The following is a 27074-nucleotide window of genomic DNA, read 5'->3' on the forward strand; positions in this document are numbered from 1 at the left end:
TCATTCTCATCCATGTAGATCAGAGATCAAACCCTTACAGACAAAAGTTCATACTCACTTAGGATTAAGATTGATTTGTGTACAATGATTATTGGAATATTAATCTTCTCAATTAACATATTTATAAAAATTTATTAAATATTTTGCAACTAGAGATGTCCACGGTAAGGCAAGGACAAAAGAGGCTTCTCCATCCGCATTTTCGCTCTTACTTCAATCCTCATTTCCGCGTAATTTCTTGGGGCGATCGGGGTGGGGAATTCGTAGGGATTAGGTTCCTCGAAGGAAAATTATTACTTTTTTTATTTAATTTATTTTCAACTAAATAAAATTTTATATATTTAAAAATAAGTATTTTTCAATACATTTTTTACTCAAAGAAAGCACTATAAAATTTCCTAATAGAGACCATAATATTTTATATGCAAATATATAATTAAAATATTTAATTTCATTATTATAAAAGTTCAAATTTAAATATTACAATATCATAGTCTAACCTTCAACTTAAATATTACAATATTCGTTGTCACAAAAGTAAGAAAGTCTTAAATATTAAAACATATATCTATACTATTTAAAAGGGGCTATGGGGAATGTTAATAACCAAAATAAAAAGGAGAAAAGAAGAAGAATGAGACAGCCTCTGAATATGTTTTTCCTTACCTCTTTTGGGTATATATTTTCACACAATGCACACACTACAGTACATTTCTTATATACACAAATTGGGTGAATAAAGACAAATAATGAAGGAATCTTTTGCAGAAAAAATAATAGCGGAGGACCGTTGCAACAGAATTGATATTTGAGAGAGAGAGATCCATGGTGGCAGAGAGGTCCAACTTAGCATCCCTGTGGCGCCTCGTCAACTGCTGATTGAGTTGGGTATTTATTCTTATCATCTCCCCTCAAGCGAGAAGGTAAGGCAGTTAATCCAAGCTTGCTCTGAAGATATGCGAATCGATCGTGAGGGAAAACTTTGGTTAGGCATCAGCAAGCTGTTCACGAAGGGAACACACCGAACATCTAAGTGACCCTGAAGAACTTGATCGCGGATATAGTGCACATCTATTTCTATGTGCTTCGTTCTCGCGTGGAAGACAGGATTAGCGGCTAGAGCGTCGGCACCCAAAGTATAGGGACACCGGTCGGGGAGAAACCAATTTCAGAGAGTAGATTTTGTACCCATGTGATTTCAGCAGCAGCGTGAGCAAGAGCTCTGTATTCAGACTCAGTGCTCAACCGGGCAACGGCCACTTGCTTTTTGGATGACCAGGAAATGAGAGTGGAGCCAAGGTAAGGACAGTAGGCAGTGGTCGATTTCCTATCATCAAGATTGGAGAGCCAATTGGAATCTGAGAAGGGAGTGATGGCGAGATTGGAATTAGGTTGTATGGTGAGGCCATGGTCTAGGGTGCCGGTGAGATAGAAGTACACGTTTAACTGCAGACCAGTGTGTATCGGTAGGAGCTTTGAGGAATTGGCTGAGTTTAATAACGATGAAGGCAATGTTTGGTCTGGTATTGGTGAGGTATTGTAGTGCACCAATCGTGCTTTTGTAGGTAAATGGATCAGCCAAGGGATTGCCACTGTTTAGGGAGAGCAGAGCACCTGGGACGGCTGGGGTTGGGCATGGTTTCAGATGTTGGAGGTATAATTTGGATAGAAGATCAGTAATGTATTGAGATTGATTGAGATGAAGGCCAGAGGGTAGATAGATGATTTGGATGCCAAGGAAGTAATCAAGTCAGCCAAGATCTTTGAGGGAGAACTTGGCATTCAGGGTGGAGACAATGTGATTTATTTAAGTTGTGTCACTATCGGTGATGATAAGATCATCGATATACACAAGCAGTATAGTGATGGAGGTGGGAGTACGAATGTAAAAAAGAAAAGTGTCAAGGGTGCTCACTTAGAAGCCAGACCGGTGAAGGAAGTTTTTCAGTTCATCATTCCATGCCCTTGGGGCTTGCTTGAGGCCATATATTGTGTGGTTGAACTTGAAAACATGATGTGGTAGGGACGAATTCTTGAAACCAGGAGGTTGGGTCATGTAGACCGTTTCTTTCAATGTGTCGTTCAGGAAGGCATTATTGAAGTCAATTTGTCGAAGTGCCCATTTATTTGATACTGCCAAAGTGAGGACAATCCGGATGGTGGAAGCCTTAACAACCAAACTGAAGGTGTCGAAGTAATCAAGACCAGGGTATTGATGGAAACCCTTAGCAACTAGGCGGGCCTTGTGCCGTTGAATCAATCCATTGGTGTCTCGCTTTAGGCAGAAAACCCATTTGCAGCCAATGACATTTTGATAAGGGGTAGACGGAACCAACATCCAGGTGTCGGTGCGTTGCAGGGCTTCAAGTTCATCAATCATGGCAGAACGCCACTGCGGAATGGCAAGGGCTTGAGAAACAGTTGTGGGTTCAATTTGAGAGGGATCGGTGATTAACGAGGCAACCCAAGCTTTGGGTCGGAAAATGCCAGACTTGCCCCTAGTGATCATAGGGTGATTATTTGTAATAGGCCGAGAGGTCGATGGCAGAAGTGGCGGAGGTGAGGGCAATGGTGAGTTTGACTAGGAAGACAGTGGATTTGGACTGAAGGTTGAGGATAAAGTCGAAGGAGGGAGAGGTAGACTGGGGGAAGATGGGGAAATGGAGGGTGAGTTTAGAGGATTTAAGTTTGAAGGCAATTGGGAAGTGATTGAGTTTGGATCGGGTATTGGTTGGGCCGGTGGAGGTTGAGCCTGAGAATTAATATTGGATGTACCATGGGCTGAGGGTTGTGAAGACGGGAGGTCCAGAGAGGGTAAAATTTGGGAGTTGGATGATTGAGACCGGGGGAACCAGGTGGTAATTGATGGAGTCGAGGATGTGGAAACTTGGGTCGGGCAGGATCCAAAACCCGATTGAAACGGAAAGTCACCTTCATTAAATCGGACATGGCGAGAGACAATCACCTTGCCGTCATTGGACAGATAGCAATACCCTTTATGAATTGGTGATGGTCCAAGATAGACGCATTTCTTGTTGTAGAAGTCGAACTCGTGAGTCTGATATGGTAGTAGATTCGGGTAGCACACACAACCAAAGACCCGAATGGATGAGAAATCCAGTGTGGTATGGAGAAGAACTTCCATGGGGCTTCTGTCCTGAAAAACGGGTGAAGGAAAAGAGTTAATTAACATAGTAGCTGTTTGAAAAGCATACCACCATAGATGTAGGGGCATTGAAGCTTGGGCAAGGAGAGTGAGGCCGGTTTCAACAACGTGGCGGTGTTTTCGTTCAGCACAGTCGTTTTGAACCGAAGTATATGGGCAAGAGACTCTGATCTGAATACCCAAACACTCACAAATGTATGCTACTGCTTTAAATTCGCCACCACCATCCATTTGTAACGACCGGAGAGTTTTATTGAACTGAGTGTGGACAAAGGATTGAAAGTGCTGAAATGCAGAGGCAGTGTCACTCTTCTGTTTCAACGGTTATATCCATGTGAATTGACTGAAGTCGTCTATAAACAGAACATAATATCGAAAGCCATCAGCGGATAGCATAGGAGCAGGTCCCTATAAGTCAGTGCGAACCAGATCAAATGGTGATTGTGCGTGGGAGGGAAAAGAGGAGAAGGGAAGATTATGAGATTTTCCAAATTGACAGGCTTCACAAAAAACAGAATTCTCATTATCAAAATGTTCAAATTACATCCACTAATTAATTTAGCCAAAATCTTAGGGGATGGATGTCCAAGTCGCCGATGAAAAAGCAATTTGGGTATTGATGTGCTGGTAGTGAAGATGAGGAGGAAAGTTGAGCAGTCGAGCTAGTACTTGGGATCCTTGGGCTGTTAAGTGCATTATTTATCGATGGGCTGACACTATCCACCTGGTAGAGTCCATCCTTAAGCTTATCTCTCAGAAGTTTTGCCCCCGATTCCTTGTCCTTAACTACACAAAATCAGCATAAAATTCAACAAAGATGTTATTGTCTTTGGCTAGCTAAGAGACACTGGCCAAATTTTTAGCTATGGCTGGAACATAAAGTATGTTTAGTAAAGAAAGAAAACCAGATTTAGTATGTATGGGTGAGGATCCATATTGAGATATATTCAGTGGAGTCCATTCCCAACAATGACTCTATCTGTACCTGTGTAGGTGGTAACTGCGGTTAGGAAGATGAGATTGCTGGTTACATGAGTCGAAGCCCCATTATCAACATACCAATTGGAGTCGGCAATAGTTTCAAGGGAGGCAATGCTGGAGTAGGTGAATAGCGTTGAAGTATTCTGTTCTTGAGGTCAACTGGCCGGGAGTTGGGTAGACTCAGCTCTGGTATCGGTTTGGCGGGGATTATTGAAGTCTTTGTTGTAGCAGAAGAAGCAGATGTCAGCGGTGTGGTCGAGCTTTCCACAGATTTGACGTGTTGGTCGACTGGTTGAAGCATTATTCCAGCGGCCCCTTCCCTTGTTTTGGCCTCCTCCTCCTCTGAAGTTCGAGGGCTGGGAATTTCCTTGAGGATTGCGGTACAAGTTTGGAGGAACGTGAGTGTTTCCTTGGACGACATTGACCGAGACTGAGTTGGGAGAAAAGGAGATGTTGGATATTCCAGATACCCCTATCTTGATTGCCAGCTGATATTCAAGTCGCTTTTCATATGAGAGAAGGTCAAACTACAAATCGGACCACCGGACTGTGCCTTTGCTTTGAATCGTCACTACCACGGGGTTATATTCTTCATCTAGTCCAGACAGCACCTGCGAAACAGGATCAAATGGGGAGACTAGGAAACCTGCAAAAGCAAGGCCTTCAGAATACTGTTTCATTAGAGTCAAATACTCACTCATCTTGAGAGCTCCTTTACGTGTTTGTTGAAATAGCCACTTGAGGTAATTAGTTTCAGCCCTTGATTGTATCCCAACCAGCTCTTGAACGGCTTCCCACAGGTCCTTGGCGGTTTGGAAACCGATTACCTGAGTTGCTACTTCCTGAGTCATCGAATTGTAGAGCCAGCCTAATAAGAGATGATCTAAAGCAATGCACGCATCATAGGCTGGATTTGGTTGTAGTTCGGTTTCAGGTGTGGCCACTACAGTTGGGTCGGAGCTCGAGCTCTTGCCGGAGTGTTCATGGGTTTGTTTGGCAATAAAACAGTTGGGATAGGGATTTTTTCCTGTTAAGTATCCCTCTAGTCTGTAACTTCTGAGGATGAGCCAGGCGAGATTTTTCCATAAAAGGAAGTTTGATCTGTCCATTTTGATGGACGTCACTTGATTTATTAGTTGATTCAGTGGGGGGCCGGTGATGTTGCCATTGTTTATAGTAGCGCCAGGGAGCATGGTAGAAGACAGAGACGACGCAGTGTTCACCATGGTTGGCTCTAATACCAAGTTAATAACCAAAATAAAAAGAAAAAAATGAGAAAAGAAGAAGGAGACAGCCTCTGAATATGTTTTTCCTTACCTCTTTTGGATATATTTTCACACAATGCACACACTACGGTACACTTCTTATATACATAAATTGGGTGAATAAAGACACAAAATGAAGGAATCTTTTGTAGAGAAAATAATAGTGGAGGACCGTTGCAATAGAATTGATATTTTAGAGAGAGAGATCCATGGTGGCAGAGAGGTCCATCTCAGCATCCTTGTGGCGCCTCGTCAGCTGCTGATTGAGCTGGATATTTATCCTTATGAGGGAGAAACTTTTGATCTCCTCTTTTGTCCTTTTTAGATAATGATCCTAGGGTTATCTTAGATAATTTAACATTTAGGTAATATTTTTAAAAAAAATCACTTTTTATTTTTAACTAAGGTCTACTTCACAGGTTAAATAAAGAAATTTTTTAAAGGAAAAAAAAAATCAATCTATCTAAATTATTTTTTAAAATCAAATTAGGATTTTAAATCTATATTTTTATATAAATAATTGAATTAAACTTTTAGTTTTCATCTGTATCTCCTATCCTTTTTATTCTTCTTTTTTATGATTTTGATTTTAATTTTATCAACCCACTCTCCCTAATTTTTAATGAATTTTTTTGTAGTTTACTTTCTTTAAGCGTCGTTCTCACATTTTTATAATTTTTTTCCTATTTTAGGACCATAAATATGTTATCTTCTTTTTTTTTCCTTCTTTTTTTCTTTTCTTCTCATCATTTAAGGTGTTTTCTTTAACATTCATGTGCGATTAAAATTTAGATTGAATAATATTTTCAACCCATATTCAATGTTAAACTAATATCTTAAAAAGCTATTAAAGTATGAAAAAAAGTAAAGTTGAAAATTAGAAGAAAAAATTATAAAATATCAAATAACTAACAAAGAGATAATTGAAGAAATAAATAAATTTCCTTTTTTTTTTGGTGGGTGTGGGGTGGGGTGGGAGAATAACAAGATAATTTAAACATAAATCTCCTTCGACCAATAGAAAAAAGCGCTTGCGTTTTTCCAATTTTAAAAGAATCATTTCCCTTTCGTTTTTAAGTTTTCAATCGGTCAAGCATGAAAGCACGAAGTACAGACACTGGAACTAAACTTGAACCAATTTCACAGTACAGGAAAGCACGAAGTTACTTTTGAAACTATGAAGTGATTTTTATAACCTAATCTTATTTACAATAATTGCAGAATACAAACCATCAAAACCATTCTAATATACAGCTATTGCAGATTGCATTAAAACCCAACACATCCATCAATATTCAACCCACATTATTCTTAAAACACATGAAAAATCCTACTTGTCTGCACCCATTGACCAGTTAGCAGTACCTCACTACCTCCAAAATCCAAATCAATACATAATCATAAATATTACATTTACATTGGAAGGATGGAAGGTGTTTTGAGCTTCTTCCTCCTCCATTGTCATTGACAACCCAATACAAAAAGAGACCCCTGCAATCAAAATGGTGAAAAAAGACAGCATCATATTTCTTATGTACAAAAATGCAACTGAAGCTGACTCACATGGTTTGAAATTCAGGAGACAGGGTAAAGCCCAAAATTAACCGAACCGAACATTATTACGTAGAAGTATTCGTTTCAACGTCTTAAAACACAGGACAGTCTTTTCTGCTAACCCACATTCCATATCGAAGTCCAAACAACTCCATTAACATATTCATTCCTCACTCTATTGATGAGCTCAGAAAGGCTTCACCAGTTACCGCGCACCACCCCCCCCCCCCCCCCCCCCCCCCCCCCCTTCTCCTCTTTCATACATGTAGCAGCACCTGCAGCTAGCTTTTCGTCGTCGGAACCTTCAGTACTTCCAAGTGAAAATACAACAACACCTCGTTCCGGATTCCACTCCATTGGCGGTCAAAAGAGAGCAGCCAACCCCTGCAAACGATACCTATCGATAAAATCTTACCGCTATATAAACCATTCCTTTTCTTCCACTTCTCCATCCCCCTGGTGAATATTCCACATTTTCTTTCTCCTCTGCCAATGACTATACGACATAGGATACGTCTCTATCAGCAATCTGATCCCACGATGGATGATTGATCATCTGTGTGGTTGGCAAACGTATCGGAATCTGGCTTGCTAAGCTTTGCCTCTCCACCCAGTGGGAGTTTTATCTTGGGCGAAAGTCTCTTCACTTCTTCTGTTGTGTAAATGAATATCTTCCTCACCATGCTGCAGAACTCGCTGCAATCATTTAGGAAAGGAATACATAAATCCAAGTCTCACACATCCACCAAAATCTCTCATTTTTTTTACAATACCACAGTCAACATTCTTAATGGAGACCGCACATGATTAAGATATCTATCAGAAAAGAGAACATTCGATTTAAGCAACTATGGCAATTAACTTGAGGATGAAAGCAAGATCGATAGTGATAGCATTTGATTTGTTCCAATATCTGTATTACTATTGAACAGGCAAAAAAGATTTCGGAATATCATGAATTTGGGTGTGTTCAAATGTACTTACTTCCAAGGATCATCTCCAACCATCATCATATCATCTTCATCATCGGTGTAAACAACCTGCCATTTCTTCGAAGAGCCACAAAGCTCGCCCTCTATGTCAAACATCTCCTCCAGTTTCTTAAGTAGATCATCATACTGATTGAACCGGGTTAAATCTACAGCCCTCCCAACAGCAATTCCTTGCATGTGAACCTGAAAATATATGCAACCTTTTACAAATTTCATATATAAATGATTGTTCTTTTTTCAAAAATAAAATATATATATATAAATAAATAAATCAGAATTGCACTAGAGCAATTAGAACAGATGGGGCAAAGTGATAAAAAGCCAATGGATTGAACCTTTGTGCAGCTGCGGATTTGTCTGCTTTGAGACTCTAATGGGGAAATCAGGCATGATTTATCAGCATCACAGCTTACTGAAGGAATATCTGATCGGTGAGCATTTGATGGTTCAGAATGGTGGTCAAATTCTGTGTCCAAAGGTGGAACCAGTCTATCCTCGCTGATCATTTTAGGTGTTGAAACAGGAGAAGCTTCATCTACATTAGAATTTCCAAGAAGCTGGATCCCAAAGAGCCTGCATCCGCTTCTAGTGTTCTGTTTCTTTTCAGTGGGTTCCCTGTTTGCTCCATGAGATGAAGTGTCCATAATATTTTCCACCCTATTGGTATTAGACCAGTAAGTGTTGCTGGACACAGCACCAAGAGAACTATTCGCATTAAAACCAAGTGAATTTGAAGCAGCAGTACTGAACTTCGGTGATGAATATAGGTCCCTTCCACGCTGTGGCTCAGTATATGAGAAAGCAGAAGATTCAACCGTAGGTTTCCACCCACCTAGTACATAAAGATGGATATCAATAATGTTCCATCTGAAAAATCAACAGTGATTACTACTATACAGAAAGGTTGTACCAAGTACAGTTGCATCTGGTGAAGATGAAGGCAAAACAGTAGGCCGTGGACGCTTGTTCCTCTGTGTAGGCTGAGAGCTTAAAGGGTTAGAAGCAACAAGTGGCTCCAATTCCCAAGCCGACACTTTATCTGGACGCAAGATGGATGAAGGTTCATCCCATTGCACCTTTATATCAACCAACAATCAGAAGTGAGTTCTTGAATTATAAATAATGCACTGATGCGAGTGAAGAGTATATCAAAACACACCATGGCATAAAAATTGTAAAGAAAATAAGGAAAAAAAAAAAGAAATGTAAAAAATTTCCAGTATACCAGGGAAGGATGACACAACTCCAACTCATTGTTTTCCATGAAACAAGGCTCGGTTGAAAATATTTTAACGCCAACCATATCAGGTAAGTAGAGCCATACATTACATGAAAATGATGAATGAGTATCTACTACCATTGCCAGAGTCATGTCTGAGAAAATAACGCTCAAGAATTTCAATTCTTTCTTATACATTTCTGATCTATTTTTTAATTAGAGTTAGTCTCAAAGTTTGGGAGGATGTACGGTATGGAAATAGTTGTTCTGCATCTCCTCCCCATATTTCTAAAATACAATTTGAATCTTTGATCACTACTCAAAAAATTAGTCCTGCGCCACCATCATCTAATTCTAATCAGGCATCAACCTTCAGAAGGAACATTAAGGTATCAGAAAGTTCTATATCTGTCAATAATATAGATCTCTCTAAAAATTATTGTGACAGAAGTCGTTAATTCTCCCAAGTGGACAGTTTTCATGAAAATTTATTCTTTTTTTACTATTCTTTCTAACATTACAAGGACTGAGGTTAGCATTTGATGCATATTTGATTGAAGGATTGTTATCAAAAGGTTACCATTCCACATGCTTATTAGTAAAAGAAAGATTCGTACTCAGCGAACCCACTATCTTAAGTCTTCCACATTGCTTTATGCACATCATGTGGCATGAACAATTTAACACTTGTTTCTCAATTGTGAGGTGGCGTAATTTATATCACCTCACGATAAGGAGTTCCTTTTTGCAGTTCTTTTTGTGTGTGGCAAGATAAAAACAAAACCTTGCTAGCATAACATAAAAATATTCAATATGCAAGCCACCATATTATTCGGTTTGCTATTTGCTCATTCCGCAAAAGGAATGTCATTCTGGGAAACAGTAGCGAAAAAGATAAATGGGATCCTAGTAAAGAGGAAGAGTGAATGTTTATGTCAAAAGAGAGTACCCTTTGCCCAAACAATATTATCTACCATAGCAACATACTATTTTTCAATCTTCAAAAAAGCAATTTGGTGATCTTTGACTCGATAACTTCATCTTACACAACAATTCTCTAATGACAAAAGGACCCGTCATGTTTTCCTCCAGAATAAAGATTTTATGCCATAAGGTGGTAACTAAATATGCAATGCAGAGAAATCAAGCTGAAGTGTGTCCTTTGTGCCATAGAGATACTGAAACTCTTGACGGTTGTATTCATTGCCTGTTCACTAGGAGGGTGGAGTTGGGTACTAAAGGAGTTCGATGTCCGTTATTCTACCACAGAGTGGAAGATTGACCGATCGAAACGCTGCAGGGTTGGTGTTTCAGAAATAGGAGAAAGGTGACGTGGTCCATGGTAGTAAGTACTACGATGTGGGGACTTTCTAACTTCGGTTAGAAGGAAACCAGACTTTCTGAAGATAAAACCTGCCTGTTTTGAGGCTTTTTTGTAGCAATGAACAGCTTCTAGTGTGTTTCTTTTGTTACTACAGCTTGTCCGTGATTCAAAACAATTGGAAAGCCCTCCATTTAGTTTTCTGGAGAGGGGTTCTCTTCCCCCTACACCCTTAGGCTGCCTCATTTGTTGGCTCTTTTTGCTGTCTAGATTACATATCCTTGTTTCTTATAAAAAATAATAATAAATAAAATAAAATAATCAAGCTGAAGCATGACCTCTTTTTCCTTTTCCTTTTTTTCGTTTTTTTTTAAACAATAAACAAGAAAATTTTCATTGAAATAACGCACGAGACTAATGTTCCAAAGATACAAGGCTTCACCGAAGAAACAAAGGAAAAAACAGAATGAATACAAAAGGAATAAATAACAACAAAGATAAATCCTCCATGAAGAACCAAAAGAAAATAATCCAGATAAAACACCAAAATAAAGGCCAAGAAGATTAGCCTCTGAGCAAATAGTTATTTATTCCCTTTAAAGTCTTAGAAACCTGAGGCACTTGCAAATTTGTGAAAAACATGTGAAAAGATTCTTGAATCCAAGGGAGTCGATAGTCCAAAAAGTTTCACACCATGAGCAATCAGCAATTAGGAAATGAGGGAAAAATGAAAAAGAAAATTTGTCCCTGAAAACTTCAGTGTATCCCTATTCCTTCCTTTTGCAATCAACTTACAATCATCCACAGTGATAAGAAGAAAAAAGAGCGAAAGACAGCATATCTCTACAGAGAAAGCTGAAAGTTCACCAATAGGATTGCTACATATAGCTAGCATATGATGGGCATCCATAAATATCTCCTCCGACTTAATTCAGAGAATTTTTTAATAAAGGACGGGTTCCAGAAACATCCACTCAACCAAAATATACACATTATCAGGCCGTAACAAAAATCTTCTCTTTTTCTTACCACCATCAGCCATTTCATGGATGCTTGTCTATGTTCAAACATGCATCTTAATATAAGGTATTGAATTCACAGAAAGAGGACGTACTCCATCAATACACATCATATCATGTTTCTAGACTGAACTTTGGAAAAACATGAGAAGCATAATTATAGGACTAGACTAGCTAACCTTTAAAGATCGCCACTCAGAATTCGCCCACCCAGGCGACGCATTATCTCCAAGACCAACAATTGTTCCACTAAAACTGTCAGAATATAACAAAAAATAATATATTAAATAAACAGTGAAAGGAAAAAAGAGCCTGGAAGCTTGGCAGAGTTACCTTCTCTCAGGTACTTCCTCGCCCTCAAACCTCATTTTGAACCTCATGCCAACAGAGAGTTTATGGTTTTGAGCTTCAAGGTACTTGTTCAGACTTACAAGAAATGTAGACCTGCTTGTTCTGTCATAAGGAAGAATATTCAATAATTTGCTAGTTGCAGGAACTTATCACAAACCAATGGCAAAAGTGAACAGCTAACTTAAATACTTACAGTGCCGAGATACAAAAGCCAATTAGCCATAAAAATAAAATTATTTTACTTGGCGAAAGGAAATGACTCACATATCATGTGCCAAAAAAAAAAAATGAGGAGCAACGTATAGATGAGAAACCTTGGCTTGTAAAAGACAGAAAAGAGTGTTCCAGTTGCAATAGCATGAGAAGCAGTGGCTAAAACTCCAAGATGCATACTGTGACTTGATATAACAGAAGATGGCATATTGTTCAGCTGTCTCATGAGTCTTCTGACCCCAACGCGAAGCTCTCCATTTTCACCTCTGTGAAGTAAATACAAGTATAACCAAAGTGATCATGCACTCGTTCATCAAGAAATCTATATCCCATAAGAAAATAGACATTCTTCTTCAATGGCATACCACAAAATTACCTTAAAAAGATAAAAGCATCTCCAGCTACTAGCTTTTTGGAACTAACAAAGACGCTCCACCCAGTTGTTAGCAAATGACGCCTTGGTTGACCTGCAATTTTGTGTACTAATTTAATATCACGATCAAGTGTGTGACAGGGGGGATGCAAAATGGACATGCTGTATGTCACACGACAAAATTTGCCAGCAACAATAAACAATATAAACCCATATAATTTTGTCCCCATTAGGTGCTAATTTTCATCAAGGCCTACCCACCTCAAGGTCAGCTTTAGGAGACACTAAGAAGCAGGGAAATTCAATTAATTCTCCTTATCTCTACCACCTGCAGCTTGAACTCAAGGACGTGAGGTTACCCAATTCCAAGTACTTGCGCAAGGACACTTCTTGAGGGGCTTAAACCCATCTAGAGTCTATCAACTCCAAAGTGTAGAAGAACATATAAAATGGAAGAGATGGAGAAACTCTTCTGGCCCAGAGAAAAAATGTGTGGCCGTGTGCATGTATGAATGTACGTATGTATGTATTTTCGTGTACATGCATGTCTAAGAGATCTTTATATGCCACGATGGCAAACATCTATAGCTAGACATGGCTGACAAGTTATACATGTTCAACTTTATTATACCTCGGAAAATGTGCCTAAAATGCCATTGATTCCCATGTAAATCAGTCGCAACCAATTCTTGCCATGGTGGCTGCTGAGACATATCCTGAAAAACAAAGAAACTTTATAACATGGAAAGACAGAGAAAATGGACGCTAGCTTGCAACATCATTTATATGTTCTAACCAGGGGTGGCAGACAGTCATCCGCATGCCTCCTAAGAACAGAAAAGCCACCATGAGTGCTAGTGTCGGAAGCAGTGAGCGTCTTACAAAATGAGTGGACATTACATCTTGTAGGCTCAGGAAGGGGAGGATCTGGGCTCATTACTTCACTTTGCTGCTTAAGAAAAATTATAGGCAAAAAAGAAGTTAGAGATATCAACAAAATTGCTATTAAAAAAATGAAAGGGATTGAGCATCACAAACAGTTCAAAAATATAATGCAAACACTGAAAATGCTTGGCTGTACATCCAAAGAGTGAAAGACTACAGAACTAACATTGCTTTCTGGTAATAGAGTAATCTGAGCATAAACTTCATCCGTGTCGGATTCCGCCTAACATCCAAAGCAGTAGACATTAGATATGATACAATGAGCACAGAAATTTCATTCAATTAGCCCAAGATATGGGTTATGTGATAAAACTCACCCGAAGAACAACATTGACAACTTTACAAAGTATTTTTGATGGAAGGTTGAACGAAGGCATTTGTTGCTCCAATCCTTGATGCATTGAGGCTTCCAGCTAAACATACAAGATAAAGCAAACTATGTGAATTTCTAACATTTTCAGCATCGATATTTTTTAATCAGAAATACTTCTCATTGATATAGTGAAAAAGCAATTATATGGTACAAGAAATCAACAGAACACGTTCTAGGAGTCAACGAGTAAAGACACGAATTCCAGTAAGTAAATTGTGAAGAAATTAATGTTACAAAGTTCAGCACTCAATGTTAATATAAAAAAGACAAATATTACTCTGGAGATCGATACCCTTTCTTTTTTACTCCAGGATCAATAATAACATGATAAATTTTCCAGCAACGAAAGAGTAATTACTGGAAAATCTGCTTAATCATACCCCACAATATTAAACTATTTCATTAGCAAAGAAAATTATTATAAATTAGTACAGAACTTATTTGAAAGTTAAAAAGATATACATATTATAAATTAATCTAGAAAAGTTGGAAGTTAAAAAAATAACAAGTTTTGACAGTATCGGCCCAAACTTTCATACAGTTTTTCTTTCTGAATATCCATTACTATATCATGTTTTATTTATTAACTAATAAGAAAGGTCCAGGCATCCAAGAAAAACACTAAGATTGCACACTAAATCCAGTTAGACTTGGGGTTCTGTTGCCTCAAGACTCCACTGGTTAACTTGAAGATGTCAACTCAGTTCCCCTATATAGTCTAAAAATCAAACAGTGAGTATACATCACCAAATCAGATACCTGTTCCATGTGACCCTGAGGAAAGTAGTATACTCGTTCATCTTGGCGAGGAAGGGTGACAAGTGGTCCTGCACAGGCATGCCATAATTCCCTATACAATGCATTGGAAGAGGGCCCTGGAAATAGAAAAACAAGGTACATGTTCCATAAGGCAACAGAAGGTTGAATAATTGCCATGATAATGGATTGAAAATTTTAAGAACACCAAATAGTTGTAACACAAAAAGCATGCACAATTCTGTATAGACTTGTCTTATAATTGATTAAACTTAAAAACATTCAACAAAATGTGATCCTACATTCTGGACTAACATAAATCGACATTTAAAATGCTTCTTGAAATTAAAATAACATTCACATATGCTGTAAAATATCATCTAGATACCATCTGAAATTAGGTGCAGCACACTCGTCGCACTTGAAAATTCAACCTGCACCATGATGTGACATTGAAGCCTGTGCTCCACAACTTAGCTCCTGCGCAACCACATATCACAGACATACTCACCCAAAGAGAAGTCTTGTAACCTTTGCTGGCAAATTTACACACCCCATCGAGACAAATGAAACATGGAAGAAGCTCAGGGCCTCTCAATGACAACAATGGTGTAATCCCACCTTCCCACAAACAACCACCATCCATGCAGAGAACCTAACCATTTACAATTTTCAGCTTCCATGACAAAGATAGAAGGAAGGGATTGCAAAGATGGAGACGGAATCAAGTGAACGTGCCTACTATAAGGCATCAATACCAATCCAACAATCCTGCCTCCTTGAAACCAATTCAACTACCATTTCCTATTCCTATCAAGAAGTTGATGACACCATGAACAGAAGATGGATATACATACTATGGAAAATAGCTTTCAACAGGTTCCTCTAGATGCCAAACAAAATAGCATTAGCATCTTATGCATTTAGCAAGTATTATACTTATGTTAATCCGGTACCATTAAGCTTAACCCTCGTAAGGAAAATACCATAACTACTGGGAAAGGAAAGCAATTTTCTAGCACTCCATGCTTACATCTGAAGGATCTAGAAGAGTGCGGCTCAACTTTTCATCCATTGGAATAATAACAAAGAACCCAGCAAGGCCATCCATGCAGAATATCCAATCTTAAGTGTTGACATGAGCAACTAAAGTTAAGATCCCAATATAAGTTTGAAGCATTTAGAACTTGCATGATAGAAAATGTTATACTGATAGAAGTACAATTAAGACTTGGATAAAGGGTTAAGAGAGTTCCACTTCCTTTCCCCAAGTCATTCCAAAATCAGGTGTTTTTTAATTTTTATACTGCTCACTATATTTCAGAAGCTACTTCAGCTTTAATAGTAAGACGTACTTCCAGAGACCGTTATTTCTTTTTTTTAATGACGAACCGAAGCGACCAAGGATACTTCCAGAGACCTTTAGAGTGATTAGCATCCAATAAGGGATAGATCACCAGCCACCTTTGGAAACTCTATATTTAGTTGCCACAAAAGGACAGGCATCTTTCTCAAAGAAGAATCTCCCCAATCAACAAAGGAGAATGATTTTTGCTGCAAACGTTGTTGAAGGTCAAACCCAAGAGAAATTTACCCAGTTCCACAAACTTATAAAATGGAACTGTCTTCAATATTATTGCACAAAGCCAAACTATCAAGCTTACTCAAGGATTCAGATTTCAGACATTCCACGTAACAAAGAAGGCAAGAATATTCATTTTTTGCAGAGTACCAGGCAAAACTATGATGTGTTAATTTTAACAGAAGATTATCCAAAACTGAAAACCCAAGGTTCATTTTTTTAGATCATCAACAACAAATCCCTCACCAAAACCAACAGTGACTAAAAATTTAATAAAATGGTCCGAACTCCCTAAACAATAACCACAAACCTGAATGGGGTCCTCCTGAGGGAAGATTTGAGGCAGCTGAAAAGGACATGATGATATCAGAGAGATATTTATGTGCCACCAATCAACCCAATCGCCGACCTGCAAAACCGGTGGTAGATGCGTTAAACAAGAACATCACAAGAGTCAGATTAAATGTCTTACCATCTACACAGAACACTTGGGATAAAGCAAAACACATTTATAACCAGGAGAACTCCTTTCAAGATATTTATTACTAACCCAGAACAACAGCAAATAATATCTATTAGATAGAGGCGGCCTTATAGATCAATAAATGCCTCAGACACTTAGCTTAGCCACGCTGTCAGCGAGGTAGCCGCACCTTGTTTTGCGTATCTTAAATGAATCAACAAAAGGCAGCCGCTATTAAAACTTTAACACCACATCCAAACAAAACAGCACGAAATGTTCACTATGTCAAAGATAAATTTGCAGCCCAACAAAGGAACACATCCATTTTGATCAACCAAAAAACTCAACAAAAAAAAAATAATAATAAAAAATAGAAGTGGATCGTCTCTTGATTCAGCAAAATAGAAGACTACCCAATTCAAATTAACAAAGACTTAAAACAGAACATTCACAACACAAGGAATTCGATCCCCATGTTCCGGATCCAAGAAAAACAACAAAAATCACAACCCCCCATATAACTTCAACAGATTCACCTAACCTCAAACGCCCAGAAACCCACCAACAAAAATTGAAACAAAACGCCCCCAAAAACTCGATCCAACACAGACCCAGTTGGGAAAAAGATAGAATTAAGAAGCAGGAACATGAAAAAAGCAAAAAGAAAGAAAGAAAAAGAAAACCCAGAAGCAAAAACACCTTAAAAAGAAGCTCCAAATCACAAACCTGAAGAAGAGAAGCAGGGAGTTGATGAAGTAAATGGAAGAGTAGTAAAAAAAGGAAGATGAGAGAGTAGGGTTTGAGAAAGAGGAAGAAGAAGAAGAAGAAGAAGAAGAAGGATGAAAGGGATCGAAGAAGAGAATGGAATGGAAGGGGGAAGAAGAAACGATAAGATGGTGTTTGGTCCAAGCCGACAAGGAAATTTCTTTGTTTGTGTGTAAGAGGAAAGAGAAAAAAAGGGTATATTGTTTAATTATAAAATTACAATTTTTTTATTTGTTAGAGTAATGGGTCTATGTCTATGTGCCCTTCTCAAACAGGTGTAGACTTACTTTCAATTTACACCACAAAAATACACAAAAGAGAGAGAAAATATTATTTGGAATTAAAAAAAAAAGGAATAATAAGAATGATGATTATTTATTAATTAATGAAAATAATAATAATAATAATAATAATAAGAGGAACAGGAGAGAAGGGGGCGCCCCGAAAGGGATACATCAATTCCTTAGTCTTCCTTTACTCTCAACACCTTCTTCCGTAATCTCCTCTCTCCCTAAACTTTCTTTTTCTTTTTCCTTTTTTTCTTTCTTTCTTTTTTTATTTTCTTATGTTTTCTCTCTCTCTTTCTTTTTTCTTTTTCTTTTGCCCTCTCTTCTTCCTCTTATTTACGTCTTTGCCATTCCAAGTCCAATTTCTTTTTTTTTTTTTTTTTTTTTTTAACCGTGGTTCCACGGCTAAAACATGTCAATTTTATGCTATTCTTTAGATTCTTTACTATGATTATCTCTAAAAATCACCCATGCAATTATACTTAAACGTGTGTAGACTCCTTTGATTGTCGCTTTTACAAAATGAACGATTACGGTAAATACGTGGTCAATTTCCATATGAAATTTTCTCTAAGAGTCTAAATTGATTCACTTATAGATTTTAGGAGTTTAATTTATATAAGTATAAGTTCATGTCAGGTTTTTCCAAACAAACATAATGGATGGTATAATTGATACATCAACAAAAATTTATAATTTAGATTGATATGATTATTAGTTTAGGATTTAGATCGATATAACTCCAAAAGTTTAGAAACATAAATTGATATTCCTTTTTCTTTTGCAACTTGTAGAATGTAAGATTGAAACTCAATTCTCAGAGTTGATAATACAAATGGATGTCAATTAAACTATGGTCATACTGACTAATTCCACTTGAGCTTAACTTTTATAGAAAATAAAATAAATAGCGGTAAATGTACTTTATAATTGATTTTTGTTCATTTTAGTTACTGGTCTCTCAAAATGTCCATTATGATCCTTGTGCTTTCAACTCTCTTTCGTTCTGATCTTTGTACTTTCATATGTTTTGTTTTGGTCCTTGTCCAATTAACTTTAGTTTATTTTTGTCCCTGCAGTTTTCAAATGAAACTGTTTTGATCCCTTAAAAATGAAATAAATAGACTAAAATAGTCATTTTTTTAAGAAACATAGGGACCAAAACTAAAGTTTTGAAAATATAGAGATAAATAAATAATATATGCTGATGTGTCAAAAATAAATAATACTAATAAATTGAAGGCTATAGGTTTCAATATATAATTGAACCTCAAACCACGAGATTGATAGTATGAACAGTATCCAGTTGAGTTACGCTCTTGTTGGTCTAGAATCACAAAAATTATTGAAAATGACAAAAAAAAAAAAAAAAAAAGCATATTAAATGAGATCATCATAATGTGCTTAATGTATTTGAGAACTTTTTGAAAAAACGTATTTGACTAAAACTTAATAAATATATCAAGATTGATGTTATTTAAGAGAACAAGATTTTCTAACAAATATTAAAAGACAGTCGGTCTTAAAAAAATATATTAAAAGATAATTATATTGCAACAACTTCATTGAAAACTTTCAAACAACTTACTTACATCAAAAGCAAATTTTAAAAATTAAAAAGGATATTATTTCAAGAAAACTGCTGAAAATATTTATAAAATATAACAAAATTTTAGAATTATTAATAATAGACGTTGATAGACATTAATAGACTTCTATCAATGTCTATCAATGTCACTGATAAACACTGATAAAAGTCTATCAGTGTCTATCAGCATCTATCATTGATAGTTATAAAATTTTTGTTATATTTTGTAAATATTTTGGTTAATTTTTTATATTTAAAAACAGCTCAATTAAAAATAAATAGAATAACACATTATTTTAGATACGTATGAAAAATCTTTCTAATGGATTGAAATGAAAATTTGATCGAAGATGTAAATTGATACATGTATCCGAGTTTGAAGTTTAACTCAATGTAATTAAAAGTTTATAGTTGAAATTAATTCAATTTATCAAATTTAAATTTTAAATTGATGGAATTAAAAGATTAAATTAAATTTTATCAACCTACCAAATTCGTGGTAACTTTTTTTTCCTTTCCCTCTTGAAGTCACCTTTTAAATAACTAATTATTATTGTGCTTCTCATGTACGAGTATGAATAACTTTTTAGCATGTTTTTTACTTGCTTCTATTTAATGCGTTTTCACTCACAAATAAAGTTATTGTTGAATGAGTTTGTAAAGAATAATTTTCAATATGAACAATAACATTGTTCTTCCGAAATCATTGAATCACAATTTTGAAAAACAACACATAATGCTACCGTCTAGATTTTGAATTTTAAATTTCAATCATATACAAACATATTCTTATGTCTTGTTCACTTACCAAGAATTGGAATGAAGTGAAATTAGAATGACATCGATATCAATGAGAATTGTTGAAGCGTAGATCTCGTTGTGGGCTTGATTTCGTGGACAAAGCTCCTTTTGGACTTGTGAATGTGTCTGGACCGACCTGCAAGAGAACTCACGTCAATATATATGCTAAGCCAAATACACTTTGATACTTAAGTTGTTAGATGATATAATGTTAAATTCGTGTTCACCCATCAGCTTAAGCTTTTGGGTTTATCGGTGATTTAAGATAAGTTAGTATAAGAAATATTTAGGCGAGCCAACACTTATAGTATTGTTTGCCCCTTGACGTGGTGGTGAGAGGCTATTAATAGTGTCCATTGTTTTACATCTACTTGAGATATGTGTCATACCAGTGGCACCGACACATTGGTATCAGCCTCGACGTTGCAAGCTTTCAATTGTCGAGATCAACTTGGATATTTTCCTTTTAGTGATAAGGATCGAGTTGAACATTATTGACCTAACACTCGAGGCTTTGACTTTCTCCTTAGGGACACATGGATCTCTATGCATACTCTATAGGTACCTTGGGCTTCGGCCTTACTTGGGGCAACCCTCTATTGGCTCTAAGAAAGAGCTAATATTCCACCCTTAATTCCACTATTATTTAGTGGTTCTTATGCATAATTTGTCTATTTTGTAGGTAAGTTGATCTCGAGGAGCAAAGAATTTATTTGGGTGTAAAACGAGCCACAAAGAAGATGAAATAGGGGTTGGATGCATTAAATTGAAAGAAGTCAGAAAAATTACAAGTTTGCCATCAAGGCCAGCGTTGCAACCCTCCCTTGACCCCGCGTGACGCTGAAGGGAAGTAGGAACCTCTTTTAGAACAGGCACACAGCATTGCAATGCCCCTGCAACACTCCAACGTGACGCTATAAGATAGAAGCATCAGATACAAGCCAGCGTTGCAACGCTGGTCAGGGTATCGCAACACTACGACTTCTAACTAACATGGAGCTTCCACGCACACGCAACGCATTGGGCCAGTGTTGCGCCTCTACCTCAACGCTTGGGGTCTGCTTCAACAAGAGCATTGCAACGCTCTTGACAGCATTATAACGCTACGATCCTGATATAAAGAGAAATTTTATTTTCTAGTTGAAAGGGGAGACGACTTTGAGCCGCAATTGGGAATGAATTGGAGAATTTTTCATCTGTTTTTTAGAATTCTTTCTTCCTTCCTTCCTTCAATTTCTTTCATTTTTACTTTCAATTTCTAAAACTTTAGTTGTTGATCGAAGACGATGTAATGCTAGGTAATCCCTCTATCTTGGGAATAGTAATTTAGTTCAAATTCTAGAGGATGTTAAATTGTTCATGTTGAACTTTATGAACTTTTGGGTGTGATTTGAATTTATCTTGAATGAAATTTGATAAAGTTGAACTGAAAAATCAAATTGGATTCTTGTATGCAAATTTTGCACAGCGTTTTTGCATAAGTGTAGAATGGTTGCGAGAATTAGGAATCCTTGTGTTGGCTAAGACTTTTTCTGAACTTACACTTATGTTCCCTAATTTAATTCCACCCAATTAATCATGCTATGAATATAAGCTTTCTAATTCATAGAGTGTCACAATGAAGTAACCCAATTTTTAATGGGAATTATTGATTCACCCATATTACTTCATGCCAATAATATATCATCTACATATAGTAAAATATAGATTTCTTCCTTATTCTCATACTTCCTTATGTTGACACAAGAATCATAGCTACTTCTTCTGAACTGTAGGCTCGATATAAACTCATCAAAACCCCTATACCAATAACTGGGAGACTGTTTAAGCCCATATAAGGACTTTTTCAGCAATCAAACTAGATCTTCTGACCCATTTTTCTTGTAATCTTTAGGTTGAGACATATAAATAGTTTATTCTAGCTTTCCATGTAGGAAAGTCAAGGAACTCTTATACAAGAGTATCCATGGGCGCATTCGTATCTTTCCTATTTCATTGTGATCGAATTACCACACACACATTCTAACAAACAGGTATGATATTTAACACTAATTATAGGCATGCTTTAACAATTAAATAACAACAGATTGAGTAAACGTACAGTTGAAGACTATCTTCACTCAGACTCAACCCAGCAGAAGTGACTCCTCTACTGTTCTTATCGCCCAGTAATCAGTTGGCTACCAGCACCACGATCGTCTACACTGATAGCAGTGCACAAACAAGCAACAACCGGGGTCGACACCATCACTTGAAGCCCTTGGTATTCTCGGAGTGAGAATCCAAAGAGTGGACTTTGATGGAATTTGTAGAGGAAGGAGGAAAGGGACGATCATGTAGAACGACAAGCAAGTGGGAGATAGCTATCGTATAGCTGGATGCTTATCGTTTAGGAAAAGGTACACAATTGTGTAGGTTTTACTAAGCGATCGTTTAGAAAACTCGGCACGCTAAGCGATTGTTTAGAGAATGCGTGTGATCGTTTAATGCGCGGGGTGTGCGATCGTTTAAGCGATAAGGCGCTATCGTATAGGCTCTTAGCTAAGCGATCGTGAAATTTCCATACCTTGAGCGATTTGTTCGAACTCTTTGCAAAATGAAACCAATTTTCATTTTATTCTTCAGTTACAATAACCGAAATTGATTTTCCCACTAACGCACGATTCAGGAGAAATTTCTGGCCAATTATCACATAACCAACCAATTAATTAATAAATGAATATAATCGTATTATATTCTTAACCTATAGTTTGATATTATATATCTACTATAGTAATTTCTCCTTTACTTGATATAAATCATATTTATATTTAATTTTCTCCAAAATAATGTATCTCATATATTTAGTCAATTATATCATATATAATTAACCAATTCAATTATATCATATATAATCGAACTCCCTTTTGTCAATTTGAACATTTTAAACTGACCCAAAAACCGATTCTCGACTTTATCCAAGCTACCTAGGGGACCTTGTGGACCTGTAGCTCGAAGCTCCAACGTTACGTTAATAGCTGACTAAACTCTTTAGCCACGAGATCCACCATCCGTTAATTGCCAGGCATTCCACTAAAGACCAATATCTGAACTCTTCTTACCACAGATATATTTATGTGTCCATCAAATATAACCAATTATGAGTATGATGACCCTTCACATATGCTCGTAAGTACAGCTGGGCCAATTTACCATTTTATCCCTGTAGTTACATCTCACTCCTTAAGTACCACTGATTTCTTTAATGAATAATACAACATAGTCCAACTATGTGTGAACACTTCTCGGGCCAAGAAAAGATGTGTGGCGTCACATCGTTCAATCCCTAGAATCAGCCCTTAAGGGAGCTATCTATCTACTTACCCCTACTTCGGGGAAGGAGTGAATTTCATCTTATGTAGCTGAGTTTCCAGCTCCCAAATTAGACGAATTCCTAAAATGATAGGTTTGAGTCAACGACCTGGCCACTCGCAACCATACAAATCAAATGACCGCCCTCAATAGCAGAAATTCCCAACTCACTCAGGATTGAGGTCATGTTCCTATGGTCATCCTAATGAAATGAAGTCTCTGTCATGAACGGTGTTATATAACGAGATGGTAACACTTCATGGACAGGTCTTATACAAACTCTTTATATAGAACGCCCCAGCTAGCATGTCCCCTACACGAATGATCAGGATCAGACCATCTGTGATAAGTCACAACACTTGTGACCATTTCACAAAGCAGACCGCATCTGTAGCGTTACCAGGATAAGATTTCCCTCCTATATCCATATACTACAAACCATTTTGGTTATCACTTAAGACATGATCCACTTGTATGTCACTACATACATGCTTAAGTTACATATAGATAACTAAGGCTTTTAGGTTTATTGGTTTGTGGTAAAGAAAATAAAACAATTAACTGAGCAAAATCATGAATTGAAATAAAATATCATATATTATACATCACAAACGTTCATACAAACTATTTACAAACTACAGGACACGAGACTTTAGGGCATCAACCCCAATAGAAAGTTGTGGTCACATCTAGCTGTTTTAGCTCTAAGTTTCTGCAAGCTACAATAGCTAAGAGCACTCTTATAGAAGTATGCTTCACCACAAAGGAGAAAATGTCTTTGTGGTATAGTCCTTCACTTTGAGTGTACCCCCTAGCTACTAGTCTAGCCTTGTATCTCACTCCACCTTCATCTGTCTTCCACAACTTTTTCTTAAATAACCACTTGCAAGACACAAGTTTCTATTTAGGAGGTAGAATGGTCAAAGTCCATGTCTCATTTCTATACAAGGAGCTCATTTCATTGTTCATTGCCTTTACCCATTGTTTGCTTTCCTTGTTGTTAACTACAACTTCATAGCTTTTAGGTACATCATCATTTAAGTCATCACAAAGGTTAGCAAAAGCAACATAATCATCCTCTTTGTACCTTTGTGATGGCCTTCTTTCTCTTCTACTTCTGTCACTTGTTAGAGTGTAGTCTGTTAAGTTCTGAGGTTGAGGTTCTTGGGTTTCTACCTCTATTCCTATCTGTTCTTTAGGTTGATCCGAGTGATCAGTTTGAATAGGATTGAAAGGAGTTTGAGGAACATTAGAGAATTCCATCTCATAGTGGTCTTGAATCACTGTTCCATTACTAGTTTCAGTTGGTCTAGAATCTTTAGAGTCCATATAGAGTACTTCTTCTCTGAATACAACATCTTACTAATTATGCTTTGATTAGATATGAAATCCCACAACTTAAACCCTTTAGTTCCTTCTGGATAGCCAATGAACATACATTTCATAACTCTAGGTTGAATCTTCCCCTGTTTGACATGAATATATCCCATATAACCAAAAGGCTTTAAGAACGAGAGGTTAGGAGGATACCCTGGCCAAAATTCCTCAGGTGTTTTAAAATCAATAGTTGTGCAAGAACTCCTATTGATAGTAAAACAAGCTGTAGCCACTGCCTCTGCCCAAAAATAATCTTCCACTTTAACTTCTGAAATCATGCATCTTACTCTCTCTAGGATAGTTCTATTCATCCTCTCAGCTACTATGGAGTGTAGGTTACTGTTCTATGCCTTGTAATTCTATTCTCAGCACAGAAACTATTGAAGTCATTGCGTAGGAATTGTCTATCCTTAAGTATTTTACTTTCTTACTAGATTGATTCTCAACAATAGATTTTCAGTTTTTAAATTTATCAAGTGTTTGGTCTTTAGATTTGAGCAAAAACACCCAAACTTTCCTTGAGTAATCATCTATTAGAGAAAGAAAATACCTTGAACCACTCCATGAAGGAATCTTTGTAGGTCCCAACAGGTCAGCATGTATGTAGCTTAGAATTTAAGTGGTTTTGTGAGTCCCTTTCACAAACTTCTGTCGTTTAGAGTTCCCATGGATATAATGTTCACAGAAATTTAGTCTCTTAGTACCCTTTGACTTGATCAGCCCCTATTTCTGTAGCTCTTGAATTCCTCTCTCACTTATATGTGAGAGTCTTCTATGCCACAGATCAATCTCATCCTCTTCAAGCGTCTGTGCTACAAGTGTTTAAGCTGGTAATAAAACATTTCTCACAAAGTATAACCCATTAGACTTCATCCCATTAAAGATAGGTCTTCCATCCTTTGAAATCTTTAGGCTTCCATTCTTCCCAACAAACACACAGCCTCAGCCATCAGGCATTCTCATAGAAATCAATTTCGTCTAAGTTGTAGAACATGCCTTACTTCTTTAAGGAGTATGTCTCTATTGTCTTGGATTTTAAGCAACACTGAGCCTATTCCAACTACCTTGTAGTCATGATTGTCTCCCATGAATACTGATCCATCATCCCATGATTTATAGGAGATAAACCATGCCTTTGATGATGTCATGTGATAGGTACTATTGGGATTGGTATCCTAATTCTCCCGGAGTCTCGTAGTTTGTAAACATTGTACACATTGTTATGAATAAAATAAGAGTTATTTTATTTTACATTTTTACACATTGTTATGAATAAAATAAGAGTTATTTTATTTTGCATTTACTCATATCCAATAAACAAAGCTCCATGGTTATTGTATGTAAACTTAAGCATGTATATGAGATATACAAGTGGATCATGCCTTAAGTGATATCCTAAAAGGGCTGTAGTATAATGATATAGGAGGGATACCTTATCCTGGTGACACTACGGATACGGCCTGCTTTGTAGAGGTTTACAAGTGTTGTGAACTACTACAGATGGTTGATTCTGACCATTCATGTGGAGACATGCGAGCGTAGGTGTCCTATACAAAAAGTTTGTATAAGACTGGACCACGAGATGACTAGTCTCTTTATATAACATCATTCATACTTGAGACTTACATCTCACTTAAATGACCATAGGTGATACGACCTCAATCCTGAGTGTTTTGGGAACTCCTGCCTTTGAGGGCGGTTCTTTAATAGTGTGGGTGGGAGTGGCCAGATTGTCAGCTCATGATTGAGGTCCGCCCTCAAAGACAGGAGTTCCCAAAACATTCAGGATTGAGGTCGTGTCACCTATGGTCATTTAGGTGAGATGCAAGTCTCTAGTATCAATGACGTTATATACAGAGTCTAGTCATCTCGTGGTCCAGGTCTTATACAAACTCTTTGTATAGGACACCCCCGCTTGCACATCTCCATATGAATGGCCAGGATCAACCATCTGTAGTAGTTTACAACACTTGCAAACCTCTACAAAGCGGGTCATATCCGTAGCGTCACCAGGATCAGGTATTTTACCTTAACCTTTATACTACAGATCTATTTAGGTTATCATTTAAGGCATGATCCACTTGTATATCACATATACATGCTTAAGTTCACATAAGATAACCAAGGAGCTTTGTTTATTGGATACGAGTAAATGCCAGAATTAAATAACAATTATTTTATTCATTGAACAATGTATATCTTTACAAAACAACGAGGCTCCGGGAGAATTAGGACATCAATCCTAACAATCCTCATGTGTGATTTCCTTCAGGTACAACCTGAGTCTAACACTCGATCTTCTTTAGATTCATGGCCATTTTCTCTTTCCTCA

At 37.1% G+C, this 27074-nt stretch overlaps 1 protein-coding gene across 3 annotated transcripts; it reads right to left on the reverse strand.

Annotated features, from left to right (window-relative positions):
• Positions 1-6661: 6661 nt before the first annotated feature.
• Positions 6662-17508, reverse strand: LOC120068942 (auxin response factor 1). 3 transcript variants are annotated; one of them, XM_039020580.1, is made up of 15 exons: positions 17300-17508; positions 16421-16519; positions 14532-14647; positions 13717-13812; positions 13566-13622; positions 13251-13403; positions 13086-13170; positions 12458-12548; positions 12183-12347; positions 11851-11970; positions 11697-11772; positions 8869-9034; positions 8294-8790; positions 7951-8141; positions 7488-7662 (listed from the first exon to the last, which is right to left on the reverse strand). In XM_039020580.1, exons 2-15 carry the CDS (start codon positions 16467-16469, stop codon positions 7488-7490), a joined length of 2037 nt encoding a protein of 678 aa, XP_038876508.1. In that variant the 5' UTR covers positions 16470-16519; positions 17300-17508. The 3 variants fall into 3 exon arrangements, with proteins under 3 accessions (XP_038876507.1, XP_038876508.1, XP_038876506.1); XM_039020578.1 differs by lacking the exon at positions 17300-17508 and adding an exon at positions 14917-15008 and having other exon boundaries at positions 16421-16436; XM_039020579.1 differs by lacking the exons at positions 16421-16519; positions 17300-17508 and adding an exon at positions 14917-15014 and having other exon boundaries at positions 6662-7662.
• Positions 17509-27074: the final 9566 nt, after the last annotated feature.

Source organism: Benincasa hispida, unplaced genomic scaffold (assembly GCF_009727055.1).
Source record: "Benincasa hispida cultivar B227 unplaced genomic scaffold, ASM972705v1 Contig159, whole genome shotgun sequence".
NCBI classification, from domain to species: Eukaryota; Viridiplantae; Streptophyta; class Magnoliopsida; order Cucurbitales; family Cucurbitaceae; genus Benincasa; species Benincasa hispida.

What these genes read in the sequence shown, in the direction of transcription:
- LOC120068942 (XM_039020579.1), bottom strand. Translation starts at nt 14,971, where the DNA reads ATGGTGCAGGTTGAATTTTCAAGTGCGACGAGTGTGCTGCACCTAATT. An exon ending in TCTGTCTTTTACAAGCCAAG is followed by an intron (nt 11,971 to 12,182) that starts GTTTCTCATCTA and finishes TCCTTATGACAG; the next exon opens with AACAAGCAGGTCTACATTTC. An exon ending in GTTGGAGATGATCCTTGGAA is followed by an intron (nt 7,663 to 7,950) that starts GTAAGTACATTT and finishes AAATGATTGCAG; the next exon opens with CGAGTTCTGCAGCATGGTGA.